This window comes from Chelonia mydas, chromosome 1 (genome assembly GCF_015237465.2).
Source record: "Chelonia mydas isolate rCheMyd1 chromosome 1, rCheMyd1.pri.v2, whole genome shotgun sequence".
NCBI classification, from domain to species: Eukaryota; Metazoa; Chordata; order Testudines; family Cheloniidae; genus Chelonia; species Chelonia mydas.
In genome coordinates this window covers 54321233-54337291 of record NC_057849.1, presented here as the reverse complement: position 1 = coordinate 54337291, position 16059 = coordinate 54321233, and the positions used below count along the sequence as shown (strand labels likewise).

General features: G+C 37.4%; 1 protein-coding gene across 1 annotated transcript in view; it reads right to left on the bottom strand.

Moving 5' to 3' along the window:
* Positions 1-6611: 6611 nt before the first annotated feature.
* Positions 6612-16059, bottom strand: part of COG6 (component of oligomeric golgi complex 6) — a 100790-nt gene continuing 91342 nt past the window's right edge. The window contains exons 16-19 of the mRNA XM_037892829.2: positions 15684-15791; positions 14649-14702; positions 11210-11289; positions 6612-6847 (exon numbers count right to left, since the gene is read on the bottom strand). Coding sequence (XP_037748757.1) covers positions 6700-6847; positions 11210-11289; positions 14649-14702; positions 15684-15791 — 390 coding nt within the window. The 3' untranslated portion in view covers positions 6612-6699. The remainder of the gene's footprint in view (positions 6848-11209; positions 11290-14648; positions 14703-15683; positions 15792-16059) is intronic.

Genomic DNA, 16059 nt, shown 5'->3' with positions numbered 1-16059 from the left:
TGAAATCTCTATGGCTAAAAGTAAGCTGCTTCTAAAAAACCCAACTACTTTAACACAGTACACCCTCTGTAGTTTCAGCACAACATGGTATATGGGAAATGCACCATTATAGCCTACAAGCAGCAATATGTAAACCTGCTTATTAATAACACCTTAACCATATGTTTAACTCTACAAGGAATATAAACATGGCTCCTGCTACTGTTATGAAAGCAGTTTTTATTTTACTTTTCTCAGTGGTTACATATTATAACTATACACACACACACACACACACACACACACACACACACGAAAGCAAAACCTATGTGAAAGCGTCAGGACACCTGAAAAAAACCTCCGTGGAAGCTTAAAAGCTTGTCCCTCACACCAACACAAGTTGATCCGATACAAAATTTTACCTCAGCCACCTTGTCTGTCTAATATCATGGGACCAACACGGCTACAACACTGCATACAATGATAATAAGTGAAAGTTAGTCCTTTCCCCCACCAGTAATCCCATTTGTTACAATACTTATGGGATTGCTTACAGGTGTAAGTGCTAATGTTGAGTAGCAGGCGTCCGCAGGTTTGGGCCCTCTGTAAGGACAAACTGCTTCCCATTTTCTGATGCATATGTGTTACAGGATCAACACAGGCAGGTTTTTCCTTATTGACTTTTATTTTACAAATCGGAAACTGCAAATAAAAAGCTCAAAGTCTTTTTTCCTTTCAGAGAATAAGAGGGAAAATCAGGCATCACCACCAAGGAAGACCTAATCAGTTACTTCAGCTTTTATTGACTAATTTTCTCACCTATGATCCTTTGTTGTTCACCTCTATTGATCAAGCCAAAATCAGCGATTGATTTTTATTTTTTTTAAAGTAACAACTTTATGACCTTTACATTACTAACAGGAAAGGATGAAAGGGTTAGTTGAGGCACATCATGGAGAAGTCTCAGCATGGACTCAAGTATAGCAAATAACGTCTCACAAATCCTTTTACAAGCTGTTGACTGCTTATTGACATTTGCGGTCAGTTTCTGTGACTGGAGGAAATATTTGTTTAGTCTTTCTTAAACTTCAAAGCCAAAAAATTGTTCAGTTTCATGTGTCTATTATCGCAAGCCCATGTTTATTGTCCTCTTACTACTAGTTATGCAATTCCCATAATTTAACACGTTAATTAAACAATAGTATATACAGCACATTACATAACTTCAACAAAACTGTTTCCATACATATCATGGTAATGTAAAGATCGAACAATTGAAGATATCTCACCTGGTAACAGATGAATGAGAAGTACTGAAGAATTGATTTCCTTGGGAGCTTCTCAGTTCAGATGTGTTTTATGAATTAGGGCTGGTTTCTCCATATGAAGCCTTTTCCAGGCTTGATGGATTTCTTGCCTTGCATGATGTTAAGAGTTCAAAATGATACCATATTTTTTACTCTCCCTTTAAATTATTTAAAGATCCAAAATACCCATAACAATCACGTTTATAACAGATCAGAGTCATTTATTCTAAGAGATCTAGGACACTTATATTTTCTAGTTCTTTTATATTATGCCAGTAAAGTATACGATACACTAGAAAATGAAGAGGATCACTGTCCTGTGACATTATCACTGCAGTTGATTCCTAACAGATAGTTGGATTGGACTATTTTTCTAGGATTAACTTCTGAGTTGCTGTTCTTCTCTGCCACTGATTCTTTTACAGACATACACTGGGCAGTCGATGTGGCCGCTGATTAGCACATAACTGGCATGGAGGTATATTATTTATATAAACCTCTACGGGTGCCTGTCACAGATTCGGTCAGGTGCCCCCTGCAGGCCACCTACTGCACTGCTATGAGGGGATGCCAAGCCTCTGGGTGCCTCAATCCTTCCATGGTTTAAGCCTCCCTTGGGTCTCAGCAATTTTGCCCAGTATCTTGTCCTCCCTTGGCCTCTCTGGCATATTTCCTGGGCAATGACTGTCTGCAACCCCTACACAGAGTTTCTCAGCCCATGTGTCCTAGGCCCCCAGAACCAGCACTGACCCCCAAGATACTCCAGTTTCTTAAACACACCCTGTCCCAGAGTCTCATGGAAAAATGTGAGCCTTCTGGTTTACAGTTTAATTCTTTCAGGAGGCACATGTAATTGTGAAGCATGTAACACAGATGTGTTGCCCAGAGTCTAACAAAATTTCTTGTTCTTAATCATATCAAGCACAAGAGAGTATGCATCAGTTAGAAAAAAAATCCTAGCTGCAATGCCCCTCGCTAGTTCACCTTTCCCTTGGAAGGCCACCTGGGCTCAGGAAGGCAGGCAGGGTTTCCCTGCCTCATGCAGGCTGATACATACTGAGTGGCTTCTTCCTCATGGAGTCTTCTTCCCCAGCTCTCCCTCAGAGTCCCTCAACTGCACCCTCTCTGTTCCTGTGTTTCCTCATTTAAATCCCTGCTTTCTTTAATCTGTGTTTGGTAATTTTCCACTGCTCCAAAAACATCCCTCAGAGAAGACTGGTTTTCTTTTAGGATGCAGTCAGCTTTTAACATAACCTTTGTGTGGTCAAAGCACTATCATTAACGTTAAGTATTCCCCACTGTTCTCATTCTGCAGCGTGCGCTTGCAGTATGCCTGGTTAGCAACAGCGGATCCACACACGTATAGGCTTACAGTGACACAGTAATGGTCATGATACATCATATCATCCAGAATTCATAAGCTGTACAGAGTCCCCAACTCTTCACAATGCACATCCCACAAATTTAAAATACATAATACAAAATTCTATGTGAATGGTAGCTCATCCCATCTAAGTATGCACCAGCTTAAACCGAAGCACCTGAAACAACCCATTGTCCACCTCCTACAGAAAACCTTGGAGGAAAAGAAAACAAGGAAACAGAGGTCTCCCAAAGGAAGGTTTCCCACCTGTGCCTCCTTCTTCCATAGTATAAAGATCCCTTATTGGTAACCTCTGATTTTCCAGACAGGATTTCTTGAATGAAGCAAATATTCTCAATTGATAATAATGTTTTCACTGTCTCTTAACGGGTCAGTTGAAAATCCAGTAAACTTTCTATTATATATTTTACTCTCCTTCTGGAAGCATAGATCATCTGCACTATAGCTGTCTATATTTATGTAATTAACTGGAACCACAAACATAGAAAGAAAAAAAGAAAAGCTGGTTTCTAGGAAAAGCAGGTTACAGATATAAAGGTTTTAGATGGAAGTGATAAGGCACAAATGCACAGCTTGTGCCTGGCTGCCACACTGGCATACAAAGCGTAAGAGCTGTCATATTGGGTCAGACCATGGTCCATTTTGCCCAGTATCTTGTCTCTGACAGTGGCCAGTACCAAAGCTTCTTGGGGAACGTACAGAAAGGGCAGTTAATGGAGTGATATACCTATCTTCCACTCCCAGCTTTTGGCGGTCAGAGTTTTAGGGTTGCCCCAAGTGCGGGATTGAGCCCCCGATAATCTTGGCTAACAGCTATTGCTGGACTTATCCATGAACTTATCCAGTTCTTTTTTGAACCCAGTTATACTTTTGGCCATCACAACGTCTCCTGGCAGTTTCCCCTTTTCTAGTTCCACTGTATCCTTTTTGAGATTGGGCAACAAGAACTAGACTCAGTACTCAAGGTGTGAGGGCACCATGGGCTTATACGTGGCAATAAGACATTTTCTATCACTTTCCTAATAGTTCCTAACATCCTGTTAGCCTTTTTGATCACTGCTGCACATTGAGTGGAAGTTTTCAGAGAACTATCCGCTTTGACTCCAAAGTCTCTTTCTTACGTGGTAATAGCTATATTTAGAACTCATTATTATATATGTATAGTTGGGATGATTTTTTCCATCTTTGCATTTATCAATGTTGAATTTCATCTGCCATTTTGTAGCCCTGTCACCCAGTTTAGTGAGATCCCTTTGTAACTCCTCACAGTCTGCTCTGGACTTAACTATCTTGAGTAATTTAATGATGGGATGGAGAGAGGAGCAGGGACTCTCCCTTGCTCACTCCACTCATTGGCCAAGCACCATTGCAAACCTTGCATCATCTTGCACAAACCCACCCTGAGTTACGTTGTGGAGGAGCAGTTTGAACTGCTGGCGATGCACTACAGTGTGCAACTGCCACAACTGATCCCAACTGTATTTTTAAGAGAACCACTGCAGACTTGTTAACCACTAAAATCTCTTGAACACGATTAACTGAACAAATTTGTTACTCCTAGAGCAGGTGGACTTTTTCTACACCATTTAAAAAATGTTTGCAAAGAGGTGATTCACTAATTCCATATGATTTCTGTGGATCACTCCTAACAGATCTGTGATTTTCAGTTAATATAAAGATGCATACAGAATAAATAATTATTTCAAACAAATTCCCTCTTCAGTAAAGTGGGATTGAGAAAAGAAAAATTATTAAATTCTGGATTACAGAGTAAAAATCCTACACTGGTCACCAGTAACTTATTTACAAAGGCAAGTAGTTCGTATCTATTTGTTTTGCAAGTACTCTCTGTGCTAAATAATGCAATACACACAGTGATACCATGGGCTTGCAAAGACAAAATGTAATGGTGACCACCATACAAAACAGTTCTTCATTTTCCAATGGTACCCAAAGCCACTGCTGACACTCTGGCCATAACAGTACAGTTTTCAAGCAAGGATTAAAAATGACTTTTTTGTTTTGTTTTGTTTAATGATTTGTATTATTTAAAGAAAAATCATTTAATCAAACACAAATGGCTCATCACTTTAGCTTCTAGAATAAGAGAAAAATGCACTATGACCAACTAAAAACTACACCCCCAGCAGGTTTTATGGAATCATGCAAGAGTTTTTGGGATATCTGCAGGGTTTCTACAGAATTTTACATCCAGCCCACATTGTGAATGACACCACAGACTGCATGAGTCTGCAGACTGTGTGCATCATGTGTGAGTGTACAGGAAAAGTATTGTAATTGAAATACAGCAGATTAAGTTTAATAGCAACCAGGATATTAACAACTTCTGGTTAATAGCAACATTTTGCCAGGAGCCAATCCCATCTTATTGACTTTAACGTTAATGGGATTCAGAGATTGTTAATAAGCAGAGTGCCCTTGCCAATGTTTTTCGGAAGAAAAGCACCACCTGCAAGTAGGTTTGCAAGGCTGCAGCCAGAGAAGGAAGTGCTGAACGTTCCTGCCCTGGTTGACGTCCCAGAAACATGCCCGGGGCCACTGATCAGACCATTCCAGCACTTCCTTCTGGGGCTGCAGCCCTAGAAACCTGCCTGTGCACAGGTACTGCACAGGAGGTAAGGGGCTGTGGTCTGGCAGTGGAGGCTGTGAACAGGGCAGTAGCAGAGAAGGGGACTACAGCATGAATGCCGGAGTTGCATCGTACCTCTCCCTGTGCTGCATCCTGCCGGGAGACTGCATGTGGGGAAGGAAGTGCTGGGACGTGCTGATTCCCAATCCCTGGAGAGAGCACGGAGAGGGATGGTACAGCCCCACAACGCCATACAGAAAGCCCTGGCATCCAGGCTGCAGCCTTCCTCCCCGCTGCTGCCTTGCCTACAGGCAGGTTTGCAGGGCTGCAGCCAGGGAAGACACACCCCAGCACTTCTTATCCTGGCTGTTGCCTAGCAAACCTGCCTTCTGCTTATTAGCAACTGCTAGATAATAGCAACTATTTGCTGGCAACTGAGAGGGTACTAGTAAGCGGAATCTACTGTATTTCCTGTTCTTATTGGAAATATGTTACAAATTTTTAACTGCCTAATGGTCTGAATTATTTTCCCTGTTAACAATGGAATATAATTCACAGTTATGTTACTAACCTTCTAAATTCTCCTTTAAATTTGCAAGGCAATGATTTGTTCTCTGAATTTAGATTTTTTTGGTATGGGCACCATTGGCATCAAGAAAAACACCAGAACCAATCACAAACAAAACTGATTTTTTTACCTTGTTCCAGAGACTTGAAATCAGTGGGATTTAAAGAATCTTAGTATGCCACAGTGCCAAATATTTTGAAATGACATACAGAATGTAAAGCTGATTTACTTCTAGATATTCAGACGTGTATCAGCTATATCCAAATTATGTATTATTAGTAGGGAAACTCTTTTGTTCTGTGTTTGTACGGCACCTAGCACAATGGGGTCTTGGTCCATGACTACCACTCTTATATGCTATGACAATACAAACAACAACAATATGCTTACTTGCAATAGGCTATTGAATAAAGCACCTAGTAATAGAATGGAAAAAAGCAAGGAGAAACAGCAATTAAGAGAGTACTGGCTAGTTCACTTATGACGTCAGAAGATAGAGTGTTTCAACATCTTATTCAAAGGATTAGGTGTAGTAAGTAGCAGACTATTATTTTTCATTTCTAATCAGAAAAGTTGTCATGGTCCTTCATTTCCTTTCCAAGAATAAATTAAAAATAATTATTAATCTATATTCTATATTCTTGTTCTTGTCTAAAGCTAGAACTCAACGCAAAGTGTATAGAAATGGCCAGACTTCTGTTAGATATATTAAACAAAACCCCATCACTTGCCTTCAAGGTAACTGCATGGTTATAATCAAAATTCAAAAATATAAAAGCAGACTGAAAATATTCAGGGCTTTAATATTGAGGGAATGTAATGTTAAGTAACATTACAGTAAGTGTTCTGCAACATAATTTGGAAAATAAGTTTATGAGAGAAGTGACTGAACTTGATGAGGAGATCTGTGTACTATGGTTTCCGGATCCTTATATTCATTGGCTGGATTCATCACGGCTGCATATATATCACTGTAGGCTCTGCAGACCAGTTCTGTGGACTGTTTTATTATCTGCTCTCTAAAAAACAAAAAAGTTATGTGAAAAGAGTGTACAGTAAAGTTACGATCAAGATATTAAATCTGTAACAGAATATGTGTGGAAGATTTTCCACTATCCAAGATTTTTGGATGCATCACAAGTCCTTTGTTTCAACAGTGAAAATAATCAGCTTAGAGTTTACAACAAAAATGTTTTTTGCGTCTGTGTACTATACACATACACATATATATATATATATATACACACACATAAGACCAAATATGTGATCTTGATAAGCCTGGAATAAGCCTCTTTGTATCTGCCACATGAGAAATTACAAAGAATGGAATAAACTGCATTTAATTTGCATACATGATCTTCTTACCTGCAATTTGCTGGGACTACTAATAGAATGTTAATCCTATCAAGTGGTTTTTCCTCAGCTGCTATTTTTTTAAAATAAAAAAAATCCACCAGTAAAATGTTTTACTCCCCTTGTGATATCCTCTCTCACAACATGGCTCAAATATGAGCATATCTTGAAAGTTTCCCAGTTCCGTCCAGTGTATTGTTATATTTTACTTTGCACCAAAAACAGTATTAAGATTCTGTTATCTTGTTAATTTTCAGGGCTAGAAATGAATGTTACTGCAAGTAGGAGAGTTTGGAGACTAAAATCATAACATTCTGATTTCCAGAAATATTTTAGCATTTTAAACAATGAATTAGTGTTATATTTTTTCAACCTGTACATTCACTTTGCTTTAGTTACCATAACTTGTCTATAGTTATCTACTGTACATAGCTAGATGTAGATCAACTGTAATTGTAACTTCTGCTATTTAGGTTCACAAACATTGGGAGTTCTCAGTGATATCAGGATGATCATGGGTCATAGTCACATCTGGTGTAAAATGTAGTAACTCCAGAGAAGACAGCAGAATTACACTTACAAACGCCATGTCTCAATTTAGCACCAGGTCAGCTGGACTAGTGGGATTTGAGAAGTTAATAGAATCTCAAGATGTATGTTTGTAAGTCTCCAACTATTTTTCAGCAGAATTCCCTGCTTTTAAATATTTGCATGCTAAGCAACAGAATTTATAGCAAATAGGATTAGCAGAAATAAATTATTATTCAATTGTATTTTCTTTTGATACACTGCTAAGAATCAGGCCTTTGGATTTCCTAAACTTCTTGACTATTACAATACATGAAAATGGATCAGACACAATATCAAATCCAGAAGTCCTGCAAGTGCACGGAATACATTCACATTTTCTACCAACTCTCTTCTCAGCACAACCTAAAAATGTTAAAACTACTGAAGTGTGAAAATCTTTAAGCAAATATTTTATGCAGCTACTCATCTGGAGCTGGCAAACTGAATTACATAAGATAATTTTCAGTTAAAATAATTTGATGGAAAACCAGTTTATCAAAAATATTTTTAAGTACTGAACTGTATCAACACCTGAGCCTTTTCAACAACTGGTGTCAGTGGTGTATCTGTCATTAATTATTGCATTTGGATTTCAGATGTCATAACAATACAATTTTTATCAATACACACCACTGCATTTTCTAAAAATAGCATCTTATTTCAATTTTCAGTTTCTGTTTTCCTATTCAAACTAAAATGGAGTTTTATTATAGCTATAACTAAAATATTAATTCATAGCTTTTAAACAATTAAAGGAATTATCTTAATTTGGAAACAAGCAAAACAGAATACACTATAAATATTTTTCCTGGTTATAGCGTTTAAACGTTACAAATAGATTATCAGAATGAATCAATAATATGGCTCATCTCTTGCTACAAGTACAGGGCCTACTTTATAGAGGCAAACAATCAGCTCTCAGCTCCCAATGGGACAGAACAAGTGTTCGGCACGCTGGCGTGGGGCAGATTTATACCCCAGCTTGCTGTCAACTTAGTGTTCACACAGACACATCCGAAGTCTGGTATACTATCCTATAATTTGTTGTATTAATAATAAATTTTAAAAAATAGGGGTATTTTGTACCCAGAGTCTTCCTGATGTCCTGACATCATCAGGCCTGTCCAGCTATGCTAACTGTGCTCCACATTCCTTTCTCTTCTCTGAAGAGTGCCACATGTACATCTAGTGATGGCTGTTTGGCAGCCTATATGAAATCTACTGGTGCCACATTAACTCTAATATTAATAGATCCCACAGCTGCTCATTAATTGCTATCTACTATAGACCCCACAGCTGCTCCAAGCAGCAGGATCCATAAGGCTCCAGATTTCTACTGGGGGAGGTCTTGTTTGTCTCTTTCTGGGGAGGGGGGAGGCTGTTGCATACTTGTCTGTCTAGCTCCCCATGAACTGAGATCACTGAGGTTGTCTCCTGACCCTGTCTGCCATTGCTGTGGTGCTGTTCCTCTGATTCCTGTCACAGATCCCATCATGGAATTCCACTGTTGCACAGAGGGGCTGTAAGGCACTCTACACAATCTTCTCCAGGAACTGAGGGTGACAGCTATGGCAGGAGCAACCTAGCTGAGACTATAGAGACTAGGAACGTCCGTGGATAGAACATCTTGCTGTACTTCCTCTAAGTCTCCTTGTTTCTCCAGGAGATTCCAACTCCCAGCTGGGATCCCATGAGAGGGCACCTACATTTTATAAGTCTGCATGACCTCAGGGGGCCTCCTTTTTGGCCCTCTCCAAATGCAGGCCAAGCAGGTGGTAAGTAGCGAAAATTGCTGCTGACTGACTAGAAACTGCACCCATAATTCGTCTGTACTAAAACATCCTATTACTTTTGTTACTTAGCCTCTAATAAAAAGGCCATTGAGCTGATAGGCATAGAGACTGAAATATTTTATAGAGGTGGTCACTCTGTAAAACGGAGGCACTTTAGCGTGCAGAAGCTTGCATTGCCACAGCCCAGGTCTCTTAAAAAAACCCAACACATCAGGCAGGCAGAACTCCTGTGATGCCAAACAAGGAAGAGCGAGCACTAATCAGCAGGCCTCATCAACATTGCTAGCAGCAAGAAAGCAGGGGAGGGAAATGCTAGTGATTCTTAAACTTTATGGTGGCAAAAATAATTTTTCAGTCATATATACAACCATTTTAGTGACAAGACGGTGTCCTGTGTAATGCATAGAAACACATGGACAGTTAATGTTGCTGATACTGCTGACTTCTGTAGTATTAAAACAATAAATTTAATGTCATATTAACAGTTTTTCATATGATACTATATAATCGGTGTATTTTCACAAAGTGCCAAAAATAGTGGCAAGAGACCTTTTGATCACTGTAGCATATCTAATTTTTGAATGTAAGTGTTATACAATGTCTTCATGAGCTTCACATTTAATTGGAAAGAAATTCTTGGCATATTCTAGCCTTAGGGTTGATTATGCCCATATTTGTCATATCTTAAAATATATTCATGAAAACAAGAGGAGAGATACATAATAAAATCCTCACTTTAATACTTCAAAGTAGAAGTCAAAAAATTCTGCAAAAAATAATTGCAGCACTATATTAAATGAGACAAGAATATCAATATTCTACAATACAGTGCCACAAAGTTGTAGAATTCTGTAAAGTAGATATAGAAATAGGGATAAAAGAAAAATCTTTTATGGAACGCTTACAAAATAACTAAAAATTTCCAACAGAGATGAAAAACTGGTGATGATACAGGGAACATGTTCTAAATAGATTAGTGTGATTCACAGGTTCGCCAACGCCAGAAGGGATCATTGTGATAATCCAAAAAGAAAAGGAGGACTTGTGGCACCTTAGAGACTAACCAATTTATTTGAGCATAAGCTTTCGTGAGCTACAGCTCACTTCATAGCTCACGAAAGCTTATGCTCAAATAAATTGGTTAGTCTCTAAGGTGCCACTAGTACTCCTTTTCTTTTTGCGACTACAGACTAACACGGCTGCTACTCTGAAACCTGTGATAATCCAGTCTACCCTCTGGTATAATATAGGCCAGAGAACTTCCTCAAAATAATTCCTAGAGCATATTTTTTAGAAAATCATCCAATTTTGATTTAAAAATTGTCAGTGATGGAGAATCCATCACAACCCTTGGCAAATTGTTCCAATGATTAACTACTCTCACCGTTAAAAAATTTATGCCTTATTTCCAATCCGTATTTGTCATGTCAGTGTGTCCATGGACTCTGGAGTAGCTACTTTAGAAAGTTATAAAATTACTCCTTATTAATTACTTGCTCAAGAAAGTGTAACCAAAACAAATTAAAGTAGAACCTAAAAGCATATCTGAATAGCATTTACAATAGAATAATTCCACTTCTAACATACTCTGCTATATTCCACTCAAGTCTGTACTTTTGCACATTAAAAAGGTACAGAACATAGAAATTCAGTCAAAACACTTACTTCACGGTAGCACTTAGAAGGAAATTCAGTTGTGGCATTAACAGATTATCAGGAGCAGACAGGTAACGATCAAACTGAACCTAGAAGAAGTAATAAAAAGTAAGAGTTTTGCAACATACACCATACCAAAGCACCAAGAACATGCTTCAGACCTCTCCATGCAAATTTCCTCTAAAATAGAGTCCCCCTCTGAAAAGTGACTATGTTAAAATGGCACCTTCTTACTCAGCCAATTAGCTCCTATATACACACACATACTATGTTAGTTGTATTAGCCCTACAGATATAATATAGCTATGAGAGAATGAACTGATTTTTTTTCTCACTAATTAACTAACAACATTATTAACTATGGTGCATTTGCAGAAACACTTTTACAATCCCACTGAACACAACTGAGTTGCACTGGTGTTAATTAACAGCAACATTTGAGGAAAAAAAGGGTTACACAAACATAACCGAGGGCAGATTTTAGTCTGCAGAATCTTTATTAATAGTGACAATGCATGAATCAAAATATACAGCATGACCTACACAACCCAGTTTGAGTTTTTTAAGGCTAGAACTCAGGAAAAAAAATTCTTTTTTCATTTATGAACTCAGCAAGTTTCATATGGAAATCACTGAATCCAAGTAGCTGTGGATAGATAGTCACCTTTTCAGCAAACTGTACTGTAAAGGTTTACTGAGAAGATTGACAGTTCATTTATAGCTAGCTGTTGAACTGTGAGATTGCATCTGTGTCATTTAACTTTTGCATGTTGTTTAAGATGAAAAGCAATAACTGATAATTTGTTTTTAAATCTACAGTGTAATGAAACTTAACACCCCCCAAAAACAAACAAAAAATCAACTGTGACATACGCCCAGTACCTAACTTTTGAGCTTCACTGAACTACTTGCATAAAATGAAAGCTTTACTTTTCCCTATCATTTATAACTATAATCCCTGTATTTCAAAGCACTCAGGCAAAAGAAATCTCAGTGATTAGAACTCATTAGAATTAATATTTGCTCTAAGCAATTCAAAATGTTTCACAGTGTAACATTATAAGTAAAATTTTGTTTCTCAAGGCTTAGAAACTTGAGTCTTACTACCAGTTCACAAATAATTTTATATTTGTACTACTTCAGTAGATCAAAGGCCCACTACTAGAAACAACAAAAGTATTCCAAAACACAATTTAATGGATTTTTAAATTTAAATACAAGTGTTTCAGAAGAGTGTGATGGTTTCTATTATGTGAGGCAAGATTAATGTAATTCAACAAGTTATGACTAGGGATGTCAAGCGATTAAAAAAATTAATCGTGATTAATAGCACTGTTATACAATAGAATGCCATTTATTTACATATTTTTGGATATTTTCTACATTTTCAAATACACTGATTTCAATTACAACACAGAATATAAAATATACAGTGCTCACTTTATATTATTTTTTATTACAAATACTTGCACTGTAAAAAACAAAAGAAACAGTATTTTTCAATTCACCTAAGTACTGTAGTGCATTCTTTATCATGAAAGTTGAACTTAAAAATGTAGAATTACGTACAAAAAAAATAACTGCACTCAAAAATAAAACAATGTAAAACTTCAGAGCCTACAAGTCCACTCAGTCCTACTTCGTGTTCAGCCAATCGCTCAAACAAGCTTGTTTACATATGCAGCAGATAATGCTGCCTGCTTCTTGTTTACGTCACCTGAAAGTAAAAACAGGTGTTCACATGGCACTGTTGTAGCCGGCATCACAAGATGTTTACGTGACAGATGCACTAACGATTCATATGTCCCTTCACGCTTCAACCACCATGCTTCAACCACCAGTCCAGAAGACGAACCAAAGCGGTGTGGACGAATGCACGTTCATTTTCATTACGAGAGTCAGATGCCATCAGCATAAGGTTGATTTTCTTTTTTGGTGGTTGGGTTCTGAAGTAACCGCATCTGACTGTTGCTCTTTTAACTCTTCTGAAAGCATGTTCCACACCTCTTCCCTCTCAGATTTTGGAAGACACTTCAGATTCTTAGATCTTGGGTCGAGTGCTGTGGCCATCTTTAGAAATCTCACATTGGTACCTTCTTTGTGTTTTGTCAGATCTGCAGTGAAAGCGTTCTTAAAATGAACAACATGTGCTGGGTTACCATCCGAGACTGCTATAACATGAAATATTATGGCAGAGTGCGGGTAAAACAGAGCAGGAGACATACAATTCTCACCCAAGCAGTTCAGTCACAAATTTAATTTACCCCTACTTTTTTTTTTTTTTTTAATTGAGCACCATCAGCTTGGAAGCATGTCCTCTGGAATGGTGTCCGAAGCATGAAGGGGCATACAAATGTTTAGCATATGTGGCACTAAATACCTTGCAATACCAGCTACAAACATGCCATGCGAACGCCTGTTCTCGCTTTCTGGTGATATTGTAAATAAGAAGTGGGCAGTATTACCTCCTGTAAACGTAAACAAATTTGTTTTTCTGAGTGATTGGCTGAACAAGAAGTAGGACTGAGTGGACTTGTAGGTTCTAAAGTTTTACATTCTTTTGTTTTTGAGTGCAGTTATGTAACAAAAATAATCTACATTTGTAAGTTGCACTTTCATGATAAAGAGATTGCACTACAGTACTTGTATGAGGTGAATTGAAAAATACTATCTCTTTTGTTTATCATTTTCACATTATATGATTATTTTTTATTACAAATATTTGCAAAGTGAATATTGTATACATTGTATTGTGTGTTGTAATTAAACAATTTATTTGAAAATGTAGAAAAATGTCCAAAAATATTAAATAAATTTCAATTGGTATTCTATTGTTTAACAGTCCGATTAAAAGTGTGATTAATTGCGATTTTTTTTTAGTTAATTGCGTGACTTAACTGCGATTAATCAACAGCCTTAGTTATGACCCAACACAACATTACAAAATTTCTTTGTGACATGATTGCTATGGGAAACAGTTGAAAAATACTGTCAATTCTTGAAGTCCCTGAATTAGTTTTGTAATAACACACGTTACCATCTGTATCAAAATACCCCCATTTTATTCTTGAATAATTTCTGTATAAGATAAATGTTCATTTTTCTTTTCCAAACAGTATAATTGATTTGTTAAGACCTACAGCTAGATGAAAACATAGTTAAAGGGTCACAGGACGAAAACCAAATGCACAATTTGGCTTAATTCTATTAGAAGTTCCTTCTGTCATCTACAACTTTAATTCAGTATAGTATGCATGGTTTTTAGAATGTTTTTTTACCTCAGAGTCTGATGAATGGATTGAAAAATGTTTATAGAAGAAATACAGATATTAAGCTCCAAAGACAAAACACAGACTTTTTGATAAATATTTTTGCTTATAACTTGGATAGTATTCCTTTAAAAGTCATAGCAACAACACAGCTGAACATGAAATTGCAAAAAGCTCACCATGGCAGCTTTCAGTGACACTGAATCCAAGCTAGGCAAGTTTGCCAGGGGCCCCTAAAAATAGGTAATCAAATAAAGCAGCATTTTAAACAAGTGGATAAAATGTGAAAATAATCCTAGATTAAGATTTTATTGTAATCCAAGGCTAGATTGTAAACTCTTTGGGGCAGGGACCACGTCTGACTACCTGTTATGACTGTCAACAACTACACCTGTAGGTACAGGAAAACAGTAATAATATTAAAGTAATAAATGGTCTGTTTTAGTGAATGTATCATTTCCTATCACTTCTTTAAATGAAAAATAACTAAAACTGAGCTCCTCATTTGTCCTCCCAACCACCTCCTCCTCCCTTTTCATTACCACAGACAACATCATTACAATCTCCACCATTCTGCTGTATTACAAATTGTTTCATGGAATCAATATAATTTAGAACAGAGTTTGAAAATAGGCTTAGAATCGAAATGGGCCTCTGATGACCAAGAAATCAAATTTAGCATCTTAATGGGGATTGCCATGTTTAAAAATGCTTGTTTAACATTATTTCCCCATTATGTTGGGGCATTCACACACACACACACACACACACACCCCCACCCACCCACCCACCCCTCAAAATCAATCCCTCTACTGGTTTAGGAAACAAGAAACCTAACTCTAGTATCCTCCTCTACAGAACAATACACTAACTACCCTCTCTTCAAACACATGCTCAATTTATCACTTTTAATCATAGGAAGCTATTCAGAGAATTTTGAGTTCACTGAAGTTAAAAGACACAGGACAAAAATCTAGCTGAAGAGAAAAAGGAATTTAATAATACCTGTAGTATAACAAATTAGCTACATAAAAAGATGAGTGAACAGGAGCTAAGATTGCAGGTTCTCAACGGATAGTAAAATCTTATTTGTGTCACGCTAGTTCTGACGGTCTTGAAGTTAGGATAGCCACAGAGAACAGATAGCATCACACTTTCAACAGTTTCAGGCAAAACGAAGTACTCAATTGGCTGCTGAAAAAGTAAATACTTACCTGCTCTGGTTTGTGCTGCTGCACAGATTTGTATATGCAACTTAGACCGGCTCTAGTTAACACACAGGAAGCTTGTTCATTTATTAGCGTATCCAAGTGTGCTTCAATCTGAAATTTGGAGGGGAAGAAATACTTAAAAGAAACATTAAATAAAAGTTGTTCTTAATTACAAAGTGACAGCTTAGTAGTCATCCAGAAAATCAACTCAGAATAAAAGGAGAATGAGCACCTAAGAATTCAAATCACATGACTACAGAAAACCAAGGTTTAATTTGTAAAGCCAATTTGGATCTTGATTATTTTGCATTACCAGGGAGCTCAGTGAAGCAAGATGTTTTGCCAGAAGCTGAGGTCCCTATCCTGCAGTGAGCTCCAC